A 25,724-nucleotide genomic window follows, 5' to 3' on the forward strand; every position below is an offset into this window, starting at 1 on the left:
TAGTTGCGAAATAAGGAGGCCAGGTCCCTTAAGAAAGCAGTGCAGACTTTGGAGTCTGCTTAACCAATCTGGCAACTCTTAATAGCAGAATTTTAAAAGGCTATATTTCTTTTTGGTTTTATATCAGAAAAGTCATATTTTTCTATTTTTTTTCTTGGTTTCACCTCTTGTGATTTTTCTTCTGTTTTTATACTCTCATCTTGGGATGCTTCTAACACTATTCCTGCATTACTCATATTAAACAGGTACATAAAACTGAATGCCTTGCAAAAAATTTTTACTACAGTTCCCAGTCCAACCAGTATGGCCATTGGACAGAAACAGTGGGGGTTATAGTCCAAAATATTTGGACAGGGACATCAAAACTCCAACTCCTGCCTTATCAACATTAAGCATGCCAATAGGTTGTTGTGTATAATCAAGGGCTTTTGAATAGGCAGAGTCTCCAGTCTTATACAAGAAGTATGTGTGGATAGTTGCTTATGGGTAGGAATTCTGTGTAGGGTTTCCCCCCCCCCCCATAGGTGGCACCGTCTGGATGTGTTCCATAATATGTCAGGGTGAAAGACTAACCATGGGAGCTTGGCCTCCTTGGAGGAAACAGGTTGAGTAAGCCTGACATGGATAGTGTAGGAAAAGTAATAGTGAGCCTATACATACATACATTCAAAGAGTCTGAGCAGTTACATGGTTCCCTTTTTACTGGTATTCAGAATTAAGTCAAAATCCATATTGTGGCTGACAATGAGGCTGTTGTTTTGGTATGTGTTTCATACCGTAGTTTAATCATTCTGCCTCAATAGCAGTATGTATAAAGACAATTAAATGGGAATATTTCCAATTCAGCCTTGCAGGTAAGTCCATCATGCCTGCTAGGAGCTTCCCATATTTGGTATGGAGAGCTACTTCTCTATGCTGGGCGAATAAGAATGTCAGGTGCAATTTGTTCTGAGAATCCAAAGAACCCTTTAAAAGAAACAGAGATAGCCTAGAAATAGCAAAATTGATGGATTTCTTAGCTTGACTTGACAATAATGTTGCATGACATTACATTTTGGAACACACAATTCTAACTCATGAAAATTGGAATTCCTGAGTCTACAATGTAATCGGCAATCATACAAACTGGATAAAGCTTCTGAGGACAGGAGTTCATGGAAAGACTCCACTAAATCCGGGCCTGGTGGCTCAGCAGACTAAAAGCATTGTGATTAACACCAGCTGTCTGCAATTACTGTAAGTTCGAATCTCACCAGGCTCAAGGTTGACTCAGCCTTCCATCTTTCTAAGGTAGGTAAAATGAGGACCCAGTTTGTGGGGGCAATAAGCTGACTTTGTATAAATATACAAAAGTATGAAGGCTATTGCTTAACGCATTGCAAGCCGCCCTGAGTCTCCGGAGAAGGGCGGCATATAAATCAAATTAAAAAAAAAAAAATCCCATATATAGTGTAGCTCTTTTCCACAAAGATAAAAAATCAGTGTGGCAAAGGTGTGTTAAACATATATTAACTCCAGTGTCAACATGAAGCTAAACTGAAGTAAAATTAATCTCTCAGGTCAAGCTGAGCTTCTGCTATGTAATTTTTTTTTTCTTCAGTTCTTTGGAATGTACAGAATTACATTCTTAATATAGGAGAAGGAAAAGACAACAGAAATAAGCATTCCAACATTTTTGGTGTGGCAACTATTAAAATGGATTTTTAATGCAGTTGATCTTCATTTTCCTTAACATATTTTAAATATTACCAGAGATTCACTGAGCCCTGTTATTCTTTTAGATAATGTCAATTAGTATTACTTCTGTCTATTACCTGGACAAGTCCCTGCAATTTTCTTCCCAAGGTTTCAAAACGTTGTTTGCCCTTGCATCCTTCCTAGGGCTGAGAGAGAGAGCAACTGGCCAAAGTCACCTACCTGGCTTCATGCCTAAGGTAGAACTAGAACTCATGATTACCAAATTTCAAGTCCAATGCCTTGATTATAAAGGCCTACTCTGTCCAGATCTCATCATAGTCTCAGATCATCAAGGGGACATATTTTACAGATCCCCCCATCAATCCTTCTTATGTCATCAACAAGTTCAGCCAATATTTAGTCATGCTGTTAAAAATAAAACATCTTAAAATTACTGTCTTACAGTAATTATTGGTTACATGTATTTATAAAAATATCATCTTATTTTGTTATTCAGGAGATTAGCTAGGTTGTTAAAAATTCACTTTTAGGAGTTCTTTAACTCTACAAAAAAATTTTCTTTTAAAATTGGTTTTTTTTTAAAAAAAATAGTGACACATGTTTATGTTTAAAGTATATTTTTCTTAATAGCATGAGTATGTTCCAACTTATGAAATCATGTGTCTTTTTAGATTCAGGGAGATTAAATAAGCAGTGTTTAAGTATACGTAGGTGTCTCTGTGATGTAACATTTATATAATAATACAATGTTTATATTTTTAATTTAAAAAGCAAGTGTTCTGACCTGTTAGTTACATAATATAACAAATATTGCAATGTTTAGTGAATGTTTTCATATTTTTCTTCTATGGTTCCCTTGTAACAAGGTGTATGGGCAAAAAGTGTGAGGCTTGATTAATATTCTTTTTTACTGTCCCTTGGAACTCTCTTTCCCTTTTTTGCTCCTTAAAGCATTTGAACAATCAGAATAATCACTCATATTAAAATGTCTTGAAATTCCCCAGATTGAAATTGGAATTTTAGAATTAAATACCCTAGAGTTTCAAGTTATGTTAATTACTACCTCTAGATTAAATAAAAACTCTGCAAAGGTTTTGTCCTTGCAGTTTGTCTACATGTTTTGAATATAACCTTCTCTGTAATTAAAAGGGCTATTTATAGTTCCATGTGTTACTAGATTTCAGAGGGCGTCTAAAAAAGTGAAGACCTGTTTCCTGTGTCTATAATGCTGAGAGGACAAATAACAAGGAAATGTACCTAAAAGCCAATGAAATCAAATAAATTCTGTACTTTATTTAAGACACTGCTTGAATTACTTAAATTCGATTTAGGTCACTTCTATTTTATTTTAAAGCTTCAGTGGTGAACTAGTACATTTCAGTGCCCGGGAAAAGGTTCTGAAGATAAAATTAAGAACAATAAAATTATTCAAAATAAAAATGGTAGCTTCACAATGATTGAAAAACACCACAGTTTTTGAAGAAGAATCAAGGATCTTGGGAAAGAAGATACTTGGGCAAGTGGAATTTTAAAGGGAGAAAGCGAAAACAGTATATGGGGTCCTTGATTTATGACCATAATTGAGCTCAGAAATATGGTCGTAAGTCATTGTCATTAAGCAAATGGCTTTAATAAACACAATCCTTGCTCTCCCCATTGCGATTGTTAAGTGGAACACAGGGTTCCACTCGGGATGGGGGAAGCCCTAGGAGGCCTGCACTGCAGCACTTCCCCAGCTCACATGTGGCCTCCCCCATGCTTCCCAGGGTCTCCCCTAACCCTGAGCCACCCCATTCTGCTTCCCATCCCTCTGGGTCACATCCACCCTTTCATGCCTTGGTCCATCATACTATTTCCCAAGATCGTTTTTGGGAAGGAGAAGTAGCTGATCCACCATGTGGCTTTTCAATATGGAAGCAGTGTGGTTCCTTCTCAGAAATGGTCACCATTTTGGAAGCGGCTGCAATTCTCAGATTGTGAGAATTGCAGCCCTTCCCAGGATAGTCCTCCTGCAGGATGGCAGGAAGCGGCCCTGCCATTCCCAAAATGGCACCTGCTCCTAGGACAGCACCATGAAGCAGGAGGGCTGCCTGGTGGTGGATTGGTTGCTTCTCTTTCCCAAAGGCAAACTCACAGACACTAAATGGGTTATGTATGATGTAGTCCCATTATATATAAATGGGACTTCAGCCAACATTTTATGCTTCTATCAGCTTGTCATCTTATGCTCCTGCCAGGTTGTGTTGTTTGTAGCAAGTGGGTTCATAGTATTGTTCATTTGTTTATTGAAAGGAGGGAAAATACGACTTTTCGGTATAGAAGTTCTGTGCATTCATAATTTCCTAGCTCTCAATTGCTATTAAACATACCTATATTTCCCTGGATTGGTAGCTTTGGATCAGATGATCCAAAATATTTTAAAGTCTTAATTGGATTTTTGCATAAGGAACAAGTTAGCCCAGAGAGCTGCTATCAGTTATCTTGTGATATACATTAAAAAAATGGACACTGGTTTGTTTGTTTGTTTTTCTCTTTAAACAAAAGCTTCCTATCTAGTTTCCTTTTGCTGTTTCAGGTGTGTGTGCAAACAGAAGCTTGCAGTATTTCCCACTGTAAAACGTTGTGTTTTAAATCTGTAATCGTTGGAGGATGGATCTACCATATTCTGTAACAGTAAAAAGATACACAGCATCAACTAAAAATGAAAGCAGTCTGCGGTAGCTTTTAATTTTTCAGAAGCCTTATTTAGGTTTGAAGGTTTGTGGAGCACTGAGAAAGAAAGTTAGAAAGTTTCTTTAGGAGATAGAATAGAAACCTTACCTTGAATATATTTTTCTCCTTCCCTCTGTTCTTGCTGTCCTTTTTAACATAGCCCCTGAACAGGACATTTGTGAAATGTACAAACTAGCTATCATGGTTTTCTGAGTTTGAGTCAGCCTTACAGCTTTCTTTTCCTCCACATCCCTCCTACTAAACGAACAGCTCTCTGTGTTTGTTTGCCTAAAAGTTTTCCAAAAGCAAACTCATGGGATGAGCCGCTGGTTTTTTCGTTTTTGTTTTTGCTCTGCATCATTGTTCTTAAAAAAAGCCTTTTATCCTAAATTACTGATGTCATGGCTTTTTCACATTTTATTGTTCCTGTGTGTTCCAACTTCAGCATTATCGCCCCAGGAAGTCTGAAAAAGATACACTATAATAATAAACAGCAATAATTGACCCCTTTGGCTTGCCAGAGTTATTGTATTTGGAATTGTTAATTACTAAACAGCCAATTATGCAAGGTATAAATTCCATGTATATTCACTAGAAAGCTTATTGCCTGAAAGCATAGGTTTAAAAATATACTGATTTTCTTCTGCAGATTCAAAGTACAGAGGGAGAGATTCCACACGCTCTTAACGCAAGTCAGCGGGCTTTAAACAGAACAAAAAAAGGTGAGTAGATTCATTTTTCCTTGTTCCTCCTGAAACATCCCGACCACTAAATGTCGACCCAAGTACTTGAAGCTTTTTAAGTAGTGGCCCACCCATAAGCTCCTAGTCTGCCCTTTAATTACATTTCAGATCACAGTGTCGTCTTCTTATGAAACGGCATCCTAAATGACAGAGGCTGGATCAGAGTTGTAACCTTAATTAAGGGTTTGGCTTTTCTGACCCTTTACCAGTTATAGGGTGGAGGAATTGAAGTGGTGCAATATATTTATATGAGTGAAAGATGCCCTATCATTTAAAATGACTGTTTTGAACCTTAAGATGACATACCCCAAACCAAAAAGCTTTTTGTTATTCTCCAAATGCTGATGATACAAAAGACTTCTGTGTTCAGCCATTGAGATAATGTGATAGAAGAGCCCTAAGCATTACCATAAGACACAAGCATTAAGCCTCAAGTGTGTTCAGTGAGGTTTCCTCCATAGTAAGACTGTTCTAGGATTGTACTATTTCCAGATCAGAGCATGCGGTGACTGATTATAGCAATGCTCATGTAGTTTTTCCCTTTGTTGGGTGTCCACGTTAATTGCATCCCTCTGCTGCTCACTATAGGAGAACAATGCGGAATGGAAAGAAAAGTCCTGTGTTTGGAGTAATAAATGGCGTAGATTGCAGTAGCAAAGAAAATAGGTGTCCACTCCTTGATCAACAAAGATCATATTTTTCTTTGACCATAGAATGAAACATAGCTCTAATTTTGCTTCAGAGTGTGACTGTCGTTAGCAGGTTGAGAATGCAGTGTGTATATTATCCTGGCTCAAGAGCTTTGATACACATATATCTAACCCCCTACTCTTAGTTTAGTTATAAGTATATATAATAAGCAGTTACAACCAGACTAAATCTGTGAGTTTGAGCTCTTCAGATTTGGTTTAAACCCTGTGTGAAAATTCTTGGCGTTTGTTTGGATGGTATCTCATTCAATCTGTTAGTTATCTGTCAATCTGTTTCCACTGCTTATTTCGTAAGTCTATTCACAACAGATGTATTATTTTTATATGTTTGCTTATGACTCGCCTCCAAAGCTGCTACTTTGATTTTGTTTTCTTTTTCTTTCTTAAACTGATAAATATATTTTTCATAGCTTTGTTCATTCAAAGATCAGACTGCAGCTGTTATCAGCAACTTATTTAATAGGGTTGCAGTAAAATATGCATCATCTCATTGGTTTGCTTCCTTTTTTAAAAAAGCCTAGGCATAAAGATAAAAAAAATGTTAGCATTTTTATATTAAATCCATAGAATTTGTTCATTCAAAGATCAGACTGCAGCTGCTATCAAGAACTTATTTAATAGGGTTACAGTAAAATGTGCATTATCTCATTGGCTTGCTTCCTTCTTTAAAAAAAGCCCAGGCATAAAAACTTTAACATTTTTATATTAAATTCATAGAATGTGTACTTCCATTTCTTTGTATTAACAGCAGGCTTTTTAATTTGCACTGTCTATTTTATGAATAGTGTTTCTTTCTTAATATAAGTGTTCATCATAATCAGCTTAACTTAGTAACGCATTGTTCAGGGAGAAAAAGCTCAGTTCTCCAGTACAGTTAATATGATGTTCCTTTTAGATAATGAATTTTAATTAGAGGAAAACAAGTTTCTCTTTTGTGCATTCAGCATTGGTATTTGTTATTACATAACTCAAGTAGAGGTATGTTTTTCTCACAAGGTTTCCTTTGGTGAAGGACGGACTGGAACAAAAAGTCTCATTTGCTATGTACTATAATATGAAGTGTTGCTATGCACAATATTCAATATTGTTAAAGAAATGTTGATTCAGGAAATCATTTCTATTTTTATTCTTGAATGGCCTAATGGGTATATCTTATACAAGCCATGAGATTTGCCTTACTGGCATTTGCCAAAATTCAAATACACATTTAAAAATAAATTATCTAACTGTGCAAGGAAAAAAATGAACATTCAAATATCTTAACAGTTTAGAATAGAAACATACATGTCTGAATCTGCTTTAAAGCAAGTGGATTTGTTTGATTATCAGGGATATAATATCTTCTATTCTGGCTAGTGGAAATTCTTAAAGGTTTGGCTTCCTAAAATCCTTTAATTTGGAAGAACCCTGGACCAAAGCTGACAGTTTCCTGGATGCAAAGTATATGCTCACTAAGATGAAACAGTGGGGCTATACACTGAAATTCAGGATTAATTCAAACTAGCATTCTGTTTGAGCTAAATTAGAAGTCATGGCCTTGATCATTATTTTCTAATCACTTCCTTCTAAAAAGCTCAGGTCTGAATATGTAGACTTCTTTTCCATGTTTTATTTTTGCAGCAACCTCACATGTTTTATCCAACCATACTCCACAGCCCTTCTTTTATTAACAGAACTTCATTTTTCCTAGTCTAACACCTTCCCTATTCTACTGTTGATCCTACCCAATAGTAAACATACATACAATGATTTTTCACACATTCCAGTCTTCAGCTTTTTCTATTTCTTATAAATTACAGGAACAAAAATATTGCACAGCATATTGGTTGGCATGACATGACAGTTGGAAGCGGTACAGAAGAGGGAAGCCAAAACGATCAAAGGGCTCAATCATGGTTAAAATGTTTGAGACAGTTTAAAGTCTGGGATTTATTTATATTATTTATTATTATAATTACTCAGATACATAACATCATGCACAGTGTGGAGAAGAGATGAGAATTTCTCTCTCTCTCAAAAGAGTAAAACTAGAGGCTATTCAAGATAAGTGTCCGGAAGGAAATCTAAAACAGACAGAAGTTCTCACAGCTCATAATGAAACTGTGGAATTCGTTATCACAGGATGTGGCAATGGCCATTAACTTGGATGGTTTTAAAAGGGGAAGGGATAAATTAATGGAAGACCTAATTAAGGGCTAATAGTCTTGAATATTCAGTGTTACCTAGAGATATAGGACAGCCTACCTCCAAATACTAGTTGCAGAGGAGCAATGGTTGGAAAAGGGTAAGTCTATATTCTGCTTCTTGTGAGGCAGATCTCAGAAAGAAACAAAAAGATGTGTATTGGTCCGATGTAGCAGAACTGTTCTTATAGCTATGGAAGACTGCAATCTGACACATTCAAGGAGAACAGATTGGAGAAAGCTTTATTACTGATCAGGATGCAGTGAATGTAGTGGGACATTTCAGTGAACTTTATAGGATGTTTTCTGGGTAGAAATCTTCAGATCATAACATATTCATTAGAATATTAGCACAGAGTGGAATGAGATTGGTTATTGATTCCTTCCCCTTATATTTGCTTAATTATTTCTATTACTGAAAAAACAAGTACATCTGCATAGCACGTTCTATTTATATACATAGCACTTTCTATTTATATATATTTCTGTTTGGTGGGCATGCATGCCTAGACAGATACAAGTATAAACACAAACAGGCTTCATTTGTGGAATGCTGCTTGTTCAACAGAGTGTGTCCACTAGTGGAAAAGGCGAGGCAACTTTGATGAAATATCTCCCCAGCCCACCTCTTAAACCCTAAACATCTGCTGTTCTGGGTAAAATTGCCTCTTCAGCTCTCCCTTTTTGCTGCCAGTAGTAAGTTCCATTTGTGGGATGCTGCCAAAGGCAGGAAAGGGTAGATTCAGCCCCATTGTATCCTGAGCTCTTCAAACCTTAAAAGCCCAGTTAGGACCCTTTAAGGGCTTGTATTGTGTGAAGAATGGCTGCAGTTTCAGCAGCTCTTAAGTGTAAATGATCCATGACCATTGTTTCTGGAGCATTACTGCTGTGATAAGTACTCTATGTTTGGACATTCTCCTTCTGAGCACCCTTCTTGTTTATAATAGAATTCCAAGCATATTCTCTTTGCAATATGAAAATCCATTGGAGAGAGAAAAAGAGAGAGAGTGAGAGTCATGCAAACTGAGGATCAAAAGCAATGAAGGGCCTTGCTGTGTTTTATTTATTTTGATTATAAGAGTGCCATCTGTGTTATATTTTAAAACCACACAAAATAAGGCCAACATTCTTCTAATAGGAGAGAGCAAAAATTTGGAAGTCTTCCCCCAAAATTAACTGCTGTTCATCTCTCAGCTATGTATTTGTGTAAATAATCAGATTATTTACATTTAGAAGCAACATTTTAATAATGTCTGAGGATGTGTTTTCAATACATAAAAATTAACTTCAATTTGCCCTTATCTAGTCTGCAAGGAATTCTCCTTCATTTGTTCTGATTTTTTTAAAGCTGTTTTTGATCTTAAGGGATGTAAAACACTTGAAATTTCTGGTAGTTTAGAATTGTCTAAAATCCGCTTATTACAACATTCTTTATAAACTACAGTTTTTGCAAGTAATGTAGTCCAGGAGTCCGAAAAATGGATTGCCTTGAATTCAGACATCCTTGAATTCCATTGACTCTTATCTACTGCAAATTTGCTTTGACTGTTAGTAGTTCAGATTCTTGTGGAGAGCTGTAGCATACAATAAACCTATAGTCATTTAAACCCCCTTGCTTCCTGATTTCTTGCATCTGACAAAAAATGACATAAAAGCAAATAAGAATACTTATAAAGCAACCTAGTCATGAAAGAGGCTCACCCATGGTATCAGGATCCTAGACTTCATGGCCAAGCCAGGTTTTTAGTACCTTGCAAAAAGTCAGCAGGGTTGGAGCAAGTCTAATTTCCGGGTGGGGAATGATGTTTCATTAATTAATATGTGAATTGTGAATTGAGAGAACTGGGTTCAAAGTCCAGCTGTAACCAGAGAATTTCATTAGCTTTTTTTTTAGGTTATGTCCTCACACTCAGTACTGTTCACTTCAGAAGTTTGTCTTGAGAATAAAATGAGGGGTGGCCCCAGCTCCTTAGAATAAAGTGTCATCATATAATGTAAAGAAAGAAATTAACCATCTAAAGGCCCAATTAAGGACTAAACAGACCAGAGAAACAATCAGGCTTTGTCTGAAAGCTGAGAATGAGAGCCAGCTTTTGGGTTGGTAGGTCAGGGCTCTCTCAGCTGAATGAACAAATGCGCGTATCCTCTTGCCAGCTAAATGGAGAATTGTGTACATGCTGGAAAATCTGCTGAGCCTTTAACATTTGTCTCCCTTCCCATTCCCCTCATTCTCACTGATAGATCAGCTCTTACGATCAGCAAGTCAGCATTCTGACAGCAGCGGCTTTGCAGAAGATTCTTCCACAGACTGCTTCTTGCTCAATCAACTGCAGGTAAATTTCTTGGATTGCTTCATTTCTACTTTTCCAATTCTTAGCAGCCTGTTGTGTGAGCAAGGAGACCCTTTGGCATTCCTACAGGAAATGTGGAAAAAGTCCTGTTTTTTAGGATTCTAATTCTGTAGCAGGATGTTCCCTTTGTACCTGGATGGTTGGATTGAACTGCAGCAGAACCTACAAGCTACAAGACCTGATATTTCTTTTTTTCCACCATTATTGCAAGATGTAATCACGTTCCAGGTACAATACCACCAGCAGCATAAAAATGCAGTACTCACAACCGCATATAGCATTGAATAGGGAAGAGTCTTTAAAAGTTTAACTTAATCAGCCAAATATTTCTGGAAATGCCGGCTTATTTTCTTGATACTATATGTCATGGCTTCGTAAACTTTTTGGGAAAGAGCACTGAGTGACATTGAAGCTGCTACCTAGAAGACTACGTTTCTGTTGAATACTTGCCACCTAAATCGAGTCAACAACATCTTGCTTTCTACCCATTTTCCATTCTCCTGTGTTTTATTTAGTGAATTACTGAACAGAAACATTATGACCTGTAGCTCTTGGTAGATGACTCACTCTATGACCATTACGTTTGGAGATGGCTCCAGCAGAAACCCATTTTATATCAGTCAAACTGAAGCAAGCAGATACATCATTTCAGAGCTTGGTTGTCTAACCTTGCCTGGGCTGCATATAAAATACATAATAGTAAATGTATTTTAATAACAGGCTTCATTTATTTTTTAAATATTTTTCGTTACCTTGTGGGGCTGCGTTACTAACTGTCCAGGGCTGCATGTGGCTGGCGGGCTGCAGGTTGGACACATGCTTTAGAGCAGTGGTGCCAAGGGAGTGTATGGATTTGCTTCTCATCCTATACAAAAGCCATCCTTTGAGACCTAATATCTCTGCTACATAGCAGACCCTCCCCCCCACCTCCCATTGCTCAGGATAAACAAAAGAGAACCAAAGTAGTATCAGGGTAAATTGAAAGAAAGGGTGAAAATTATAATTAAGAACCACAGTTGCCATATTTTCTATTCCCGTGTTTTCTGCTTTAGAGAAGGAATTCGTTGGAGTAGTGAGGAAAGCCAAAAGGAATTTTCTTGATAGTCCATACTTTGCCCAAGGGTAGACTGGTAAAGACAGATTTCTAAGCAGGCTGTGTGACAAAAAAAAACATTTATAAAAAGGATCTGAGTAATTTTTAAAAAGGAAATATGTAGTGTAATTATGAATGTGTTTACTCAGGCAAAAGACCTATTAAATTTTACTACTTGGGAAGGATTTGATATTGCTGTCAAATCAGAAACAATCAAAAATAGGAAGTTGGTTTTTTGTTTTTTTAATTGTGGATTTACTTCTCTTGCTTTTGGCTTGTTCCCTTGACTACCTATGACTACTTCTCATTCCACTGCAGTCATGCAAGATTGAACACACAGAGAGAGGGAGAAGGAGAGAGGGGGCAGGGGAAGAGAGAGAGAATGAGAAGTTACAAAGAGAGAGAGAGAGAGAGAGAGAGAGAGAGAGAGAGAGAGAAACACCACAATCTCTTTGGATTGTGTTTCTCTTTGACTCCCTCCCATTCCATAGTTGTATTTAGCGCTGCAGGGTCTCTGTGTCCTACTTCCTGACTGTTACTTCTTTGTCTTAACTCTGCTTGGTTTCCTGCTTCCTTGGAGTAGACGGCATGAATAATGGCTCTGCCTGATGCCTAATAAAGAAGCCAGGAGGACAACAAACAAAGTGTGTGGGCAAAAAAACCAGCCAGCTGAACTTTGGGGACTCCGTGTACCCAGTTCTTCTTTGGAATGGGAGATTGTGTATATAACTCATGTGTGGTGCCGAGGACACAACGGGAAAGGGTGGAGGGTCCTCTGTATTCAAAGACAAATCACTCCTGCCTGCCAGATTTTATTGGTAAAGGCAGACAGAAGAAAGGCTCAGAAGGAGGGGAATCTAACTTAGCAGAAGGGCAAGAGGGCTGTCCTTCTGTTTCCAGTCTACTTGGGACTTTAAAGGTCAAAAACGGGTAAATAAATAATGAGACTGGAAATAAGAGATAAGCAGGGTTGGGGGAATAAGTGCATTATATCACAAGCTTCTTTAGAATTTCCCAACCACCTTTAAATAATGTCAAAACTTCTCAAGTGAAAAGTAGATCTGTTTTTTTTTTTTTAACAAGTCTTGGTAAGAGTTTTCAAAGTTAGGGCAATGATTTCCAAATTTTCATAGCTTACAGCAGTGGTGAAACCTCGGCCGAAGAGGTTGTAGAAAAAATGCTTTTAAAAGCCTCTGACGATCCCAGCTGAGCCGCACGATCTTCAGAGGCTTTTTCTTTAATTTTTAAAAGCATTTTTTTCGGCCAAAGAAGATGTAGAAAAAATGCTTTTAAAAATAATTTTAAAAAAAGCCTCTGATGATCGTGCGGCTCAGCTGGGCATGGGGGCGGGCAGGGCTTTTTGCTACCGGTTCTCTGAACCACCCGCCACCCTCGTTATCGGATCACGCTATCTGGTCTGAACCAGGAGCATTTTACCCCTGGCTTACAGCCACTTTTATAATCACAACGGGGAATGCTTTTTTAAGTTTTTTTTTTTTTTATGTTATGAGTGAAATTTAACAAAGAGAAATAAAAACAATATATACAGGTAGTCCTTGACTTACGACCATAATTCAGTCCAAAATTTCTGTTGTGAGATAGTTGTTAAGTGAGTTTGGCCTCATGTTACAACCTTTCTTGCCTCAGTTGTTAAGCAAAGCCCCACAATAAGTTAGCAACACGGTTCTTAAGTGAATCTGGCTTCCCCATTGACTTTGCTTGTCAGAAGTTCACAAAAGCTGATCGTAGGATCCCAGGACACCACAACCATCATAAATATGAGTCAGTTTTCAAACGTCTGGTGCTTGATCACATGATCATGGGGATGCTGCAAAAGTCGTAACTGTGAAAAGGGGTTATAAGTCACTTTTTTCAGGGCCATTGTAGCTTTGCACGGTCACTAAATGAACTGTTTTAAGTCGAGGATACCCTGTAACATGGGTGCAATATAAAAAAAAATACTACCTACAGATAGTCCTCAACTTAGGACCACAATTGAGCTCAAAATTTATATTGCTAAGTGAAAAATTTGTTAAGTGAGTTTTGTCCCATTTTACAACTTTTCTTGCCACGTTTGTTAATTGAATCACCACAGTTTTTAAATTAGTAACCCTGTTGTTAAATGAATCTGGCTTCCCCATTATCTTTGCTTGTCAGAATGTGGCAAAAGATGGTCACATGAGCCTGGGACACGGCAACCGTCATAAACGTGAGTCAAACATAATGCCAAGCATCTGAATGTAAATCATGTGATCATGGGGATGCTGCAACGGTCGTAAGTCTAAAAAACGGTCATAAGCCACTTTTATTCGGTGCTGTTGTAACTTCGAATGGCCTCTAAGTAAACTGTTGTAAATCAAGGACTTTCTGTATCTGTATACATTTTATATGTGGCCTACTAACCGCTTCACTGCAAATGCAATTGCAAAACAGTGATTTGTCCAGGAAGAAATGGACCCTGTTGTGCCTGTTTGAAAAAAAATGCCCTGAGATGGAGAAAAACTTGTCTGGAGCAATGAAAACTTGGTCCATGGAGGTTTAAAGAACTGCCTTCCCCAAGTCTCTGTGAAATTGTCAGAGCCAGTCAAGTGTGTAAGCAGCTGCCTGGAAAAAGTAAAAAAAAATGAATCCCAGCGAACAAGTTACCTTGAAATAGAATTGCATTGTTTAACAATGTATGCTGCGGATGTTGTAGAATCACCTTTTTCATGGTGATGAAAAGAGACGAGTGTGCTGTTTTGTATTACAGTGTTATTACTCCTCCTTTCCCTCATACCGCCATTTTTCCATGTGTTCTCTTCTCAGGGGCACGACTCACTGCAGGCTATGGGAAGCAGCGCTGATAGCTGTGACAGTGAAAATACAGTGACATCCTACAGCGAAGAACTCAAGACGCCAGTGGCTGAACCAGAGGGCTGTTTCAGTGAGCTTGATGAGGAGAATTTCCTCCTCTTGGAAATGAAGCAGCAGGAGAAAGAGGAAGTATCTGTGGTGGGTGTAAGAGGAGGCCAGGACACGTTAGAACGTCAAGACGGACTTTTTTCAAATGGCAAAAAGGATGAGTTTGACAGAGGTGGCTTAGAAAGAAGAAACGAAGTTGCTTCAGTCCGTGAAGCAGAATCGGAAGCATTGGATGAAAGCAGCGAAGAGAGTGATGTGGATAAGAGGAGTGAACGCGAGTTCCCTCCCTATAAAACCCACCATGTTCTCAAATCAATGTCATCTCTAGAAAGTAGCTGTTCCTCTCCTTCTTCTGTGGAGCGGGTTAATATTGCTTTACAGAGAGCCCAGAGAAAGGACAGCACCTCTTCCAGTCCCAGAACAGATCGCCCCCTGCTCAAATCAAAGGACCTTCTTTTTAAGAAAAGGCATCAGATCTCAGAACTGGGTTATCCTCTGAGACGCTCCCAGTCCCTCCCAACTACTCTTCTCAATCCAGTGCGAGTTGTCTCCTCCGTGAATCTCCAGCTAAACCCAGGCAAGCAAATGCTGTGTGGCCCTCCTTCCTTCACATATCTGTATGACACAGAGGATGATCCTGGGAAGGAAAATACCCCAGAAGAAACATCCTTCAGAGACATTGACAAGAGCTCTACTCCTTTATGTAAATCCACCCTCCACATTGCTCCGTCACCCATGAGGAAGGAACCTTCCCAGCCTGTTGGAAACAAGGGGCCAGATGAAAATCGCAGCAGAATCCAGAGCTGCCCTTTGCACCTCCCGCCGTGCATGTCTCAATCTTCATGTTCTCTGCATTCTCTCCACTCTGACTTTCCAGACCGTCAATTCCAGGGCCAAACAAGGACATTTAGTACACACAGCATCCCAAGCACCCCTGGCTCTTCCTGTGGGGGATTGCCCTCCCCTTTTGGCTGCCCTCATATGTTGAGGCACATTGGACATCCCCACCGGTTTCATTCCACAAACCCTCCCTCCACTGTTGAAATGCAACTGAGACGAGTCTTGCATGAAATCAGGAACTCCTTGCAAAACCTCTCCCAGGTAAGGGAAAGTGGAATTGGTTGCTAGAATCTAGCCCCTTCTCTGTTCTAGAACCATCCATGGATGCTGGATTGCAATGCCCATCTTCTCTACCCATGTGGATTGGATCATTGTAGAATGACAGAATAGTTGGATTCTGTAGTTTAGGAGGTCGAATAGAGTAAAACGTATTAATGGCTTAGGACTGACAGGACAAGGAGTAGGGGATTGTTAAATGCTGCCATTATTTTCCTACTTAAATGCATAATCTTTGAGATCAAAGGGATGTTAAGCAGATATTTCATGTCAATGATTGTGATGCTAAGAAGAGACGTTTTTGGCTCAAAAACAACCATTAAACTAAGATTTGAGCATCCAGATCCAGATAAAATGCCTTTTTCCAATGGCTTATGCTTAATTTTTTTATTTTTTTCTCCTTGGAGAAAAAGCATGCATCAAGTACATTAAAGAGGATGAAACGCAGCATGGGGCAATTTATGCCATGCAATTCTCTATTTGTACTTTATATCTCTGTCACATCATTTCTCTGACACATTACAGGATGATTGCCAAAGGCTTGTGTTTGGAAGGGAAGTGTTGGATAGATTCAACCTTTTTGAACATAACTTTCAAATATAAAATCTCTCATTTAGCATATAAAAGAACTGAAGTGGCATAATTATTTTTCCTGTGGATTATCAAGCGGAAAGTGAATAGAGTTAACTAGCTGTATTGTGAAATCCATTGACTGAATGTGAAATTGCTTTTACACTCTGTTTACGGAATATAATGTTTTTCCTTGGCATCTTTAATTTATGAAGCTCCAGGGTATACTGGCCTAGCCATGTTGAAACAACTCTAGGGGAGTGCCTATGTGTAACCTATTTCACAGATAAGTAACTCCATGGGTGGTGTCATTTTGCTATTTAGCAAAGGATGGAAAGGGCGGAGAAGGGTTTTCAATCTAGAACTATTCCTTTGCTGAAAAATCCTGCAGCTCTCTCTATAATTGCATCAGCTCGCATGAGGGACTGTTATTTGTCTATATTTTCAAGTGCTAGAGCAATAGCACTTAGACTTATATACTGCTTCACAGTGCTTTTACAGCTCTTTTGAAGCAGTTTACAGAGTCAGCATATTGCCCCCAACAATTTGGGTCCTCATTTTACCCACCTCGGAAGGAAGGAAGGCTGAGTTAACCTTGAGCCTGGTGAGATTTGAACTGCCAAACTGCAGGCAGCTGGCAGTCAGCAGAAGTAGCCTGTAGTACTGCACTCTAACCACTGTGCCACCGTGGCTCATAGAACTTCCTTGCACATGTCAACATATTCAGAAGTCTGTGATTCTGCAACAGAGGCAGAGTCAATCTGAAGGGTAATCATACATCTTCAAACAGAGAAGGGATGGAGGGAACTCTGCTCGTTTTGAGGGAGGGGCTAGATTGGAGGCTGAGGATCAAAAATCTGTTCCTCACTTCATCACATATACCAGTGAAATTCACCCAGCAAGTTGGGTTCTAGAAAAGCAGAAGGTGCAAGACCCAGTACTCCTTCTGCAAGTCCATGACTCATTCTCACATTGTCTGCTGTGTCAGGGCTTGACTCTCATTGCCTCGGGGGGGTTAAAATGATCTGACAGGTGTATGTTTGTTTTTCTTCTCCCTAGAACACTACGATGAGAACTCATGACTTCACTGGAGCCTCTTACGGCATTCAGAGATCATCCATTCTACCTCTCTATGAAGTAAATGGCACTTTTCTTCCTTTCATCCATAATAGATAATCTTAGATATAAAGACACCATTTTCAGGGTGTCCGTGTTATCTGTATGTATATAGTACGAATGTATATCAGTGAAGCCTTTTTGTGATGAATTTTAGTTGGCTATTGCCTTCCTTCTCAAAAAGGAAAAAAATGGATTGATAACGTGTATTGGTTGTACTTTTACATATAAATAGTCCCTGCTTAAGGACTACTTATTCAGTGACCATTTGAAGTTGCAGTGGTGCTGAACAAGTGGTACATACGACTGGTCCTTGAAGTTCCAGGCTTCATAGCGTCCCTACAGTCACATGATCTTGATTTGGGCACTTGGCAATTGGCTCACACTTAACGTTAGATGTAGTGTCCCATGGTCATGTGATTGCCTTTTGTGACCTTCCCTGCCAGCTTCCCACAAGCAAAGTCAGTGGGGAAGCTGATAAGAAAGGTAACAAGTCTCTCTGGTAAGTTACTCCTGCTACTTTCTATCCCAAAGAGCCCTCTTTAGAGATCTCATACACCATAGCACATATGCCTCCTTGCCCACATTCCATATTGTATGTCTGCCTGCCTAGCCATGCTTGCACAGTGCCACAGCACCCCATGTTCAATCACATGCCATTACACTCTCCACCCATTCGCCTGTTTGCAAGTCGTCCTGGACTTGAGATTTCCTGCTGGCTTCCCCAGCAATAAGTTGCAAGTTGCAGTTACGTGAGGTCCTCACTTAAGGATGGCAGTGGAGACTTCTAAAATTTCTATGGCTAAGTGATGCATTCACATGACATCACACTTTACGACCCCAATGCTTAGTGACCAATATTCTGATCCTAATTATCATTGTTGAGTCAGGAATACTGAGACAATTTTCATCATCTTCTTTCTGATTTTTTTGTATGGAATTAAGAATTCTTTAGCAGGTACTAGAGGGGAAGAATGTCAGCCTACAAAGCAGGATTTTTAGTTTCTCTCTCTCTCTCTCTCTCTCTCTCTCTCTCTCTCTCTCTCTCTCTCTCTCTCTCTCTCTCTCTCTCTCACACACACACACACACACACACACACACACACACAGAGAGAGAGAGAGAGAGAGAGAGAGAGAGAGAGAGAGAGAGAGAGAGAGAGAGAGAGAGAGAGAGAGAGAGAGAGACCAATCCTTATTATGTCCAGGAGAATATATTGCCAGGATATTGTCTTTCAAACTGGAGCTCAAGTGTTTGTTTGGGTCTGTTTCTCTAGAATACATTCCAGGATCTTCAAGTGGTGAGAAGGAACCTAAACCTCTTTAGAACTCAAATGATGGATTTAGAATTGGCCATGTTGCGCCAGCAGACTGCTGTTTATCAACACATGACCGAAGAAGAGAGGTAATTGTGGCAATAAAGAAATCTTTCCACTCTCTTTTACTAAAATCCTCCCTTACATTACTTTCTCCGAGCACTTTCTTTTCCCTTCTAGGTACTGTATGCAATCTTGAATTAACCTTAAACATGGTTTTTCTTCTTGTTGTCCATCTAAACAAAGTAAAAATCCCATTGCTCATCCTCTGCTCATACAGTATTCTGCTTCTGTTGCTAAAACAATTTTTTGTGATCACAACTGATGTTAAATTGCTGCAACTATTCTCACACTGCATTTTCTTTTCCTGCCATCTTTCTCCTGCTCATTCTGCTCCAAATACTTCTGACTGGATCAAATTTTTGTCCTTTGCTATGATCTCTTCTTTCGGTAAGTTTCTTTCTCTTTGGTTATTCATTCACCAGTTCAAGTTCCTATTCCTTTGGATTTGGGATGTTTCCAACAAGAAGGATCCCAATCTTGTGAGAAACTTCTTTATATCCATACTATGTTGGATAATATGTATAGTATTCGTACAACTGTATTTTTTAACATACTTAGAGTCAATCTTGACTGGAAAAATGAAGCAGATTTCATTATCACTTAATGCCACATAAATTCCTGGCTGTAAACTAGACAAAGTTTTTTTTTTAAATTAAAAAAAGACTTGTAGAGAAAAAGGCAATGGCCAATCACTTTCATTTTGTTATCAAGAAAACTGCTTGGACATGTTTAGGAAATCACCAAGAGTTGAGCTCAGTTTAAGGGAGACTTAATTTTTCTGTCCTTCCAAGTTCCCATACATACCATTATATTATATTATATCTGTGAAGTACATTTAGCTGGAAAACTGTGAGTGATCCCAAGGCTATCTACTTTTGGGGGCTGGTTATTAATTTAATCTGAATCACTCCTTTTTATTCACAAAATGTTCTAGGAGGAAAGCATAGCAATATATTAAAAATGTTTTGTTTCTGATTGAGCATCCCTTCCTAATTTAGCTCTTTTTAATTTAGCTTTTTTTGAGTTCTATCAAGTTGGCTCCATTATGCATTGAAACCCTTCAAAACAGTATCAAATCCGATTTCTTTCTGCAGAAGTTGTCCTCTGAAGGGTCAAAAATGTTGCCTGGATTGTGTGCCAAATTACATCTATGCAATTGCTTAATCCAGCACATTCTCTCCTTTATACACACAATTTATGGTCAACGCTCTTCCTTGTGCCTGTCATGTACTATATCTGGTACTTGAATTACGTTCACCTCGAACGCTTTCTGAAAATGATGTTTGTTCTTTAAATTTCTTTAGCCTTGCATCAGTTCCAGTAATTGTTTGACCTACTGTGATAATTATCATGGCTGTGACTGTGGAAAGTAAAAGTCTTTTTACGTAGTCCCTGAATTCTGTTTTACAAAACCTGAATCCCTCTCTGACATAATAACTGAAAATTGGTGACATACCTTCTGTACAGATGTAGCCTAAGCTCTAAATGTAAGGCTTAATAAGCCCCCCCCCCCAAAAAAACCCTTTTAAAAAAACAATCCATGAAATAAAAAGAATCTTGGACATACCTCTGTCTTTGATGGGGCCTCACCCACTTTGCACCATTATTTCCTCTTATCAGCATTTCATTCTTTTTTCAGTGCAGTCACCTGGGGTAGAGAGAAATGCTGGTGATGTTCTGGAATGTACTTCTATTTTAAGATTTTTGGAGGCATTACATAGTCATGATTATCAATGCACCTTCACCTTGGACAGTGCATTATGAAAATAATTCTGGATCGCTCTGTTCTGTAGAAAACGATGTTGTTGTATATACTGTAGGCAAATACAGTACTGAACATTAAATATTTAGCTTGTTTAAACAAATTTAAAAGCTCAAGTCTGTTATAATTAGGTAGGTTGGACCCATTTTACTCCTGCTCTTTTCACTGACTTCTTCATGTGAATGTCTATAATCTGCATGTCCCTTGGGTTAAGGCTGCTCAACTGTTTTAGATGATTATCAATATTTCTATTTGTTATGGTCCATACAATGAGAAAACACTTTTTGATCCACGGAACGTGCTTTTGATTTAGGTATGAAGCTGACCAGCTCCAGACTCTGAGAAAATCAGTTCGAATGGAACTTCAGGAGTTAGAAATGCAGTTAGAGGAACGTCTACTTGCTCTTGAAGAGCAGCTTAGGAGCATGCATGAGTCACCACCTTACAGACAACAAACCTTCATGGTGAGTATTGTGTTTGGTCATTGTCTCAAGCATCTTGTGTCTATCAAAAATGTACAGTTACTCAGTACAAAGCAAGGACATGCTATTAGCCTGATCGTTTCTACCCAAAGAGATACAAATTTCCTGCTACCTGACAGGAAGAGGCCCTGTCTCGGTTTGATCTCTTTAAAGATGCAATTTCTGTTCAACTAAAGAATAATTTCAGGGTAACTTCTGCATAAGAAAAGTAAAGCAGCAGTATAGATGGGAAGTAAGGTCTATGCTCCCGCCCCCAATTTTTATTACGCCTCCAATCTGTGCAGCTGATGAAGTGAGCAATTTGTTTTGGGTGAGTTTGCAGGAGGATCTGGGTTTCGTAGCTTAATAGAATTTAATATTGGGAACATTGGCTGGAGGCATAATACAAAGTAATATTAAGAATGTTGGGCAGCCCACACAGATGAGGAAGACGTGCAGATTCAGGTATAAATCTTGAGAGATTTGGAAGACTGGCAGGCTAGCTCATTCTAAGGTTGTTTTTCTCTCGGTGTAGGCTGAAGAATCTGGTAAAATGCTGGCCCAGTTCCTGCAGATATGTAGCTTTCTTGTTAAAATAATGAAATCCCGATGTAGACACAATCTAAATTTGTTGAGATCATTAACATTTTGATTTTACTATCAATTATGCGTTACTGTATTAGAATTGCTTCTCATTCTGTTACTCAATAACTACTTTGTGGACTAGTCTAGTTCTATTAAGTTCTCTAGATCCTTAATATGGAAAAAACAGAGCAAAGAAAGTTGTGTTTTTTTTTATAGAAACTTTATTGAGGTTTTTTACAAACAAAGCAAAAAGAAAAAAAGAAAAACAAACATTCAGACAAAAATGTAAAACATATAAGTATAATAACATTTTCAATTACTATCAGATGTGCAGTGTTTTAACTATTTACATAAATAATACTTGGTGATATTTCAGCTCACTTTTAATCGATATTTAACACACCTTTAGGTCTTTCTTTCATTTTATCATGCAACCACTTGTACCACCTTTCCCACACCATATGATAAACTATCTTCTCATCATTTAATTCATAGGTTAATTTAGTCATCTCTGCGCACTCGAGTATTTTCTTAATTGTAAGCTCTTCTGGTGGTTGAGTTTTCTCTTTCCAGTACTGTGCATATGCCAATCTGGCGGCTGTAATTATATGGATCATTAAATGTATCATTTCCTTTCTATATGGCTTCTTTATTATTCCCAGGAGGAAAATCTCTGGTGTTAGTTCAATATCTTTATCTATTATTTCATATAACCACCTCCTAATTTTATTCCAGTATCCTTTCGCTTCCTGGCATGTCCACCACCAAAGAAAGTTTTATATAGGGAACCAGAAGGAACTAAATTATGGAAAATACGATTCATAGATGGACAACTTAACTGTTATAGAGTAAATTTGTGGAGTGCACATTTATCAAATGTTGCCTTCGATATATATATATATTTTCCTCCCTGAAAGGGGAACAGTCAAATATGAGAGAGATGAAAAAAAAAACTGGGGGGAATTGGGGATAGTGGTGATTGGGATTAGTGGGTGACAATTTAATTGCTTATGATGCATTAAATAGTTTCCTTTCTTACTATCTTTATAAAAATACCCTTTTAGTTCTAAAATAGGCTTCACTTTTTTCATAATAGGTAGTCCTCAACTTACAACTGTTTCAAAGTGACTTATCACCATTTTTTCACACTTAAAACCGTTGCAGCATCCCCATGGTGACATGATCAAAATTTGGCTGCTTGGCAACTGGCATGTATTTATGGCGGTTGCATTGTCCCAGGGTCATCTGATCACCCGTGTGACCTTCTGACAAGCAAAGTCTATGGGGAAGCCAGATTTAACAATCATATTACTAACTTAACAACTGCAATGTTTCACTTAACAACTGTAGCAAGAAAGGTCATAAAATGCAGTTGTTCACTTAACAACTGTCTTGCTTAGTAATGGAAATTTTGAATTCAGTTGTGGTTGGAAGGCGAGGATTACCATTATAATGCTTTTTCGCTCCCCCTTATCTCAAAATGCATGGGCAATTAAACAATGTTTAATCCTCCTCTCCTTTTTATTCTCCAGGGGATGTATGGAAGCAGAAGCATTGATAATTTGTCATGTCCTTCTCCGTTGAATGTGATGGAGCCAGTAAGTAATCTTGTATAACCAAAGCAGGAATGTGCAGAATTACTAATCAGAGTTGACCTGGGGTGGGGTGGGGAGGATATGCCTGTCTCTCATTGCTATAAGTAGGACTATGAATAATGTTGTGGGTGTGTACAAGCAGCTCAGAATATGGAAGCAAGCTATTTTATTTGATTTCAGTTTTAATTTAAATAAGATAAATAAATGAAGATAAGTACTGATGGAAGTGGGCATCTGATGATTTAGAGCAGGCCTGTCAAACTGGCAGCCCTCAAGCCGGATATGGCCCATGCAGGCTATGGCCACCCTGACTCCACAAAGGCAAAAAACCCATCCCAATGTATCACGGTACGGCTTGCGATGCGATCGAGTTTGACACCCCTGATTTAGAGGCTGGTATCCAGTATAGGATTCCCCTGAGAGGAATAGGGGCATGTGATTTTTGCTTGTTGGGTTTAATCTCCTTCCCATCCCCCAACAAACATGCTTACTCGAGCTGTTCCTGAAAGTTGGGAAATCCTCCATAACAAAATAGGATGTTCATTATTGTTTAAATTCACTTTTTCAGAAAATCCTGAAGCATTTTAGAAACACTATAAAAATATTTGTAAAATAAAGTAAAACAAAGATAAAAGATAAGATAAAAATAATCAACAAAATTGAAATACGCAGTTAGTGGTTGACGATTGTAAATATAAAAAAATGCTTGGGGCTTCTTGTGGGACCCTATTCTTAAGGCCAAGCCCTTGGAGAGGACTAGTCCTTTGTCGTTACAAAGTAGTTTCTGAAAAGTTTTAGAAGACAAATTTCCTAGGTGCCTAGGTACCCAGAAGCTAGCCTCCCCTTCAGGGGCAAGATTTTCATAGAAATCTCTCAGAAAAGGCTCTCCCCCTAGACTCTGCCAATCAAAATTTTGTAGCCGATGGGGTCCATAGCACACCCTTTGTGCCAAACTAGTCGGGAGAGATAAGTGTAAATTTAGACGAGACATTTCCTCAGGTAACCTGGGCCCATGCCAGTTATTACTTTTATTAGTGAAAACTCTAGAGATTTAGGGATGCAGGGTTGTTACAGGTAATTTATGACCCCAAAACAAGATACTATGTTTATGCTTTTGCTATGGCGACTGTCTGATTCTTTCCACTCCCTGAATCCCCAGGTTTCTGAACTCATTCGAGAGCAGTCATCTCTGAAATCAGAGTTGGGGTTGGGACTGGGCGAACCCGGCATGCACACACCTCCTCCTGAAGGCTCGGAATCTACATTTGAACACTGCGCACATTCTGATTCCTCTTCGGTGTGTTCTAGTCAAGCCAGCCGAAAAGCCCATGGGCGGTCATCTGAAAGGTGCAGGCCACCCAGCCAAAAAGTCTACCGGGCAAGTGTAGCTTTGATGCCCTCTCCCCCGGCAAGAGCAGGAATCGGGCAGGAGGAGCCCTGGACCACCAAGTCCACTGCAGAACAGAAACTTGAAAAGTTACCCTCTGGGCCTACAACTGAGGAAGTGCCCAAGAGTGCGGAGAACGAGGAACTGCAGCAAGTCATTCGAGAGGTGAGGACAGAGATTTCCTACAGGGAGGATTGCATGTGCTTGCTTATGTATGCTTATGCCATCTCTCTCCCTTTAAGTCAGAGGCTTTGCTTAAATCTGAAATCTTGAAAATTAGTAGCTAAAAATGGGCAAGAAGGAATGAAATCGAACAAATGGATTTTGATGAAAGGGTCAGAACATCTTGGGGAAAAAAAGATATTGACCAGCTAGTCAATTACAACTGGCTAATTGCATATTTTTAAAATGTAACCGTTAACTAAGCTATTGTTGCTCATCCACTAAGAGATACTAAGTAAATACAAGTCTCCCCCCCACCCCTTTAGTAGCAACCCAGAGTTTCTGTGGGGAAAACTGCAAAAAGAAGGAAAGCTGAATTTGACAGCTAAAGGATTGAAAGAGGTCCTTTAGTGGAAACGTCTATGAATCAAGAGTTGCAAGGATATAATCCTAATAAGTGAATAAATAAATATGACTGAAAATGCTATATTTTCTATTCTACAACCTAATTGCATTTATCTGTACTTAGCACCTTACTGACTAAGCAGAGAAAAAATATTTGTTAGCCATTAAATCAACCTAGTATGGAGCTACCTAATTTTATTGTTTGGAGGGCGAAAAAGCCAAAAGCCTTTGAAGTATGAGAATCAGTTTAAATAAAATTAAAGGAAGACTTTTTAATATATATTCTTAGTTTCAGAATATATTCACATAATTGTAAACCAGCAGTGTTGAAGTAGGCCAGGCATGATCTTTGTTCTCCAATGGCTGTTTCTGGGATGTTAGGCCATTTTTATTCAGTTGTGGTCATTAGATTTCCAAGGATTTGCAGAATTGGATAAGCAGCAAATTCTCAGATCTTTGAAACAAGTTATGCTGTGTCAGAGTATTAGTCCATCGGGCAATGAAATCTGTTTAATCCACCTGACGCTGGAATGCCAGAGAATTCAGCTGCATCCAACCACATATTTTGTCCTTACTATTATATAACTAATACTTTGTTGTATTTAAAAATAGGACTGGTCATTACAAAGACCTTCAAACTTAGAAATTTGGGTAACTAGTTGAATGCATTTCAGTCTCACAGAGTAGACCCTGGATAGTTTAATCAGTGGTTCAAGTTGTTTTGATTGAGGATAGCAAGAAAGACTTGGTTGAGGGGGTGCATTGTCCAAAATATAGTTTCAGTCTTAGCTGACAGGG

At 38.7% G+C, this 25,724-nt stretch overlaps 1 protein-coding gene across 5 annotated transcripts in view; it reads left to right on the plus strand.

The window, feature by feature from the left end:
* The window catches only part of ITPRID2 (ITPR interacting domain containing 2), a 66,298-nt gene that overhangs the window by 35,525 nt on the left and 5,049 nt on the right, over positions 1-25,724 (plus strand). For 4 of the 5 annotated variants that reach the window (XM_034428860.3, XM_060688048.2, XM_060688047.2 and 1 more), the window contains 8 exons: positions 5,060-5,132; positions 10,288-10,379; positions 14,296-15,492; positions 17,137-17,214; positions 18,468-18,595; positions 20,645-20,795; positions 22,910-22,975; positions 24,132-24,524. In XM_034428860.3, coding sequence (XP_034284751.2) covers positions 5,060-5,132; positions 10,288-10,379; positions 14,296-15,492; positions 17,137-17,214; positions 18,468-18,595; positions 20,645-20,795; positions 22,910-22,975; positions 24,132-24,524 — 2,178 coding nt within the window. Of the gene's footprint in view, positions 1-5,059; positions 5,133-10,287; positions 10,380-14,295; positions 15,493-17,136; positions 17,215-18,467; positions 18,596-20,644; positions 20,796-22,909; positions 22,976-24,131; positions 24,525-25,724 lie in introns of those variants that run through there. The other variant, XM_060688049.2, reaches the window with a different exon arrangement.

This window comes from Pantherophis guttatus, chromosome 1, assembly GCF_059756535.1.
Source record: "Pantherophis guttatus breed Tessera chromosome 1, ASM5975653v1, whole genome shotgun sequence".
Taxonomy (NCBI): domain Eukaryota; kingdom Metazoa; phylum Chordata; class Lepidosauria; order Squamata; family Colubridae; genus Pantherophis; species Pantherophis guttatus.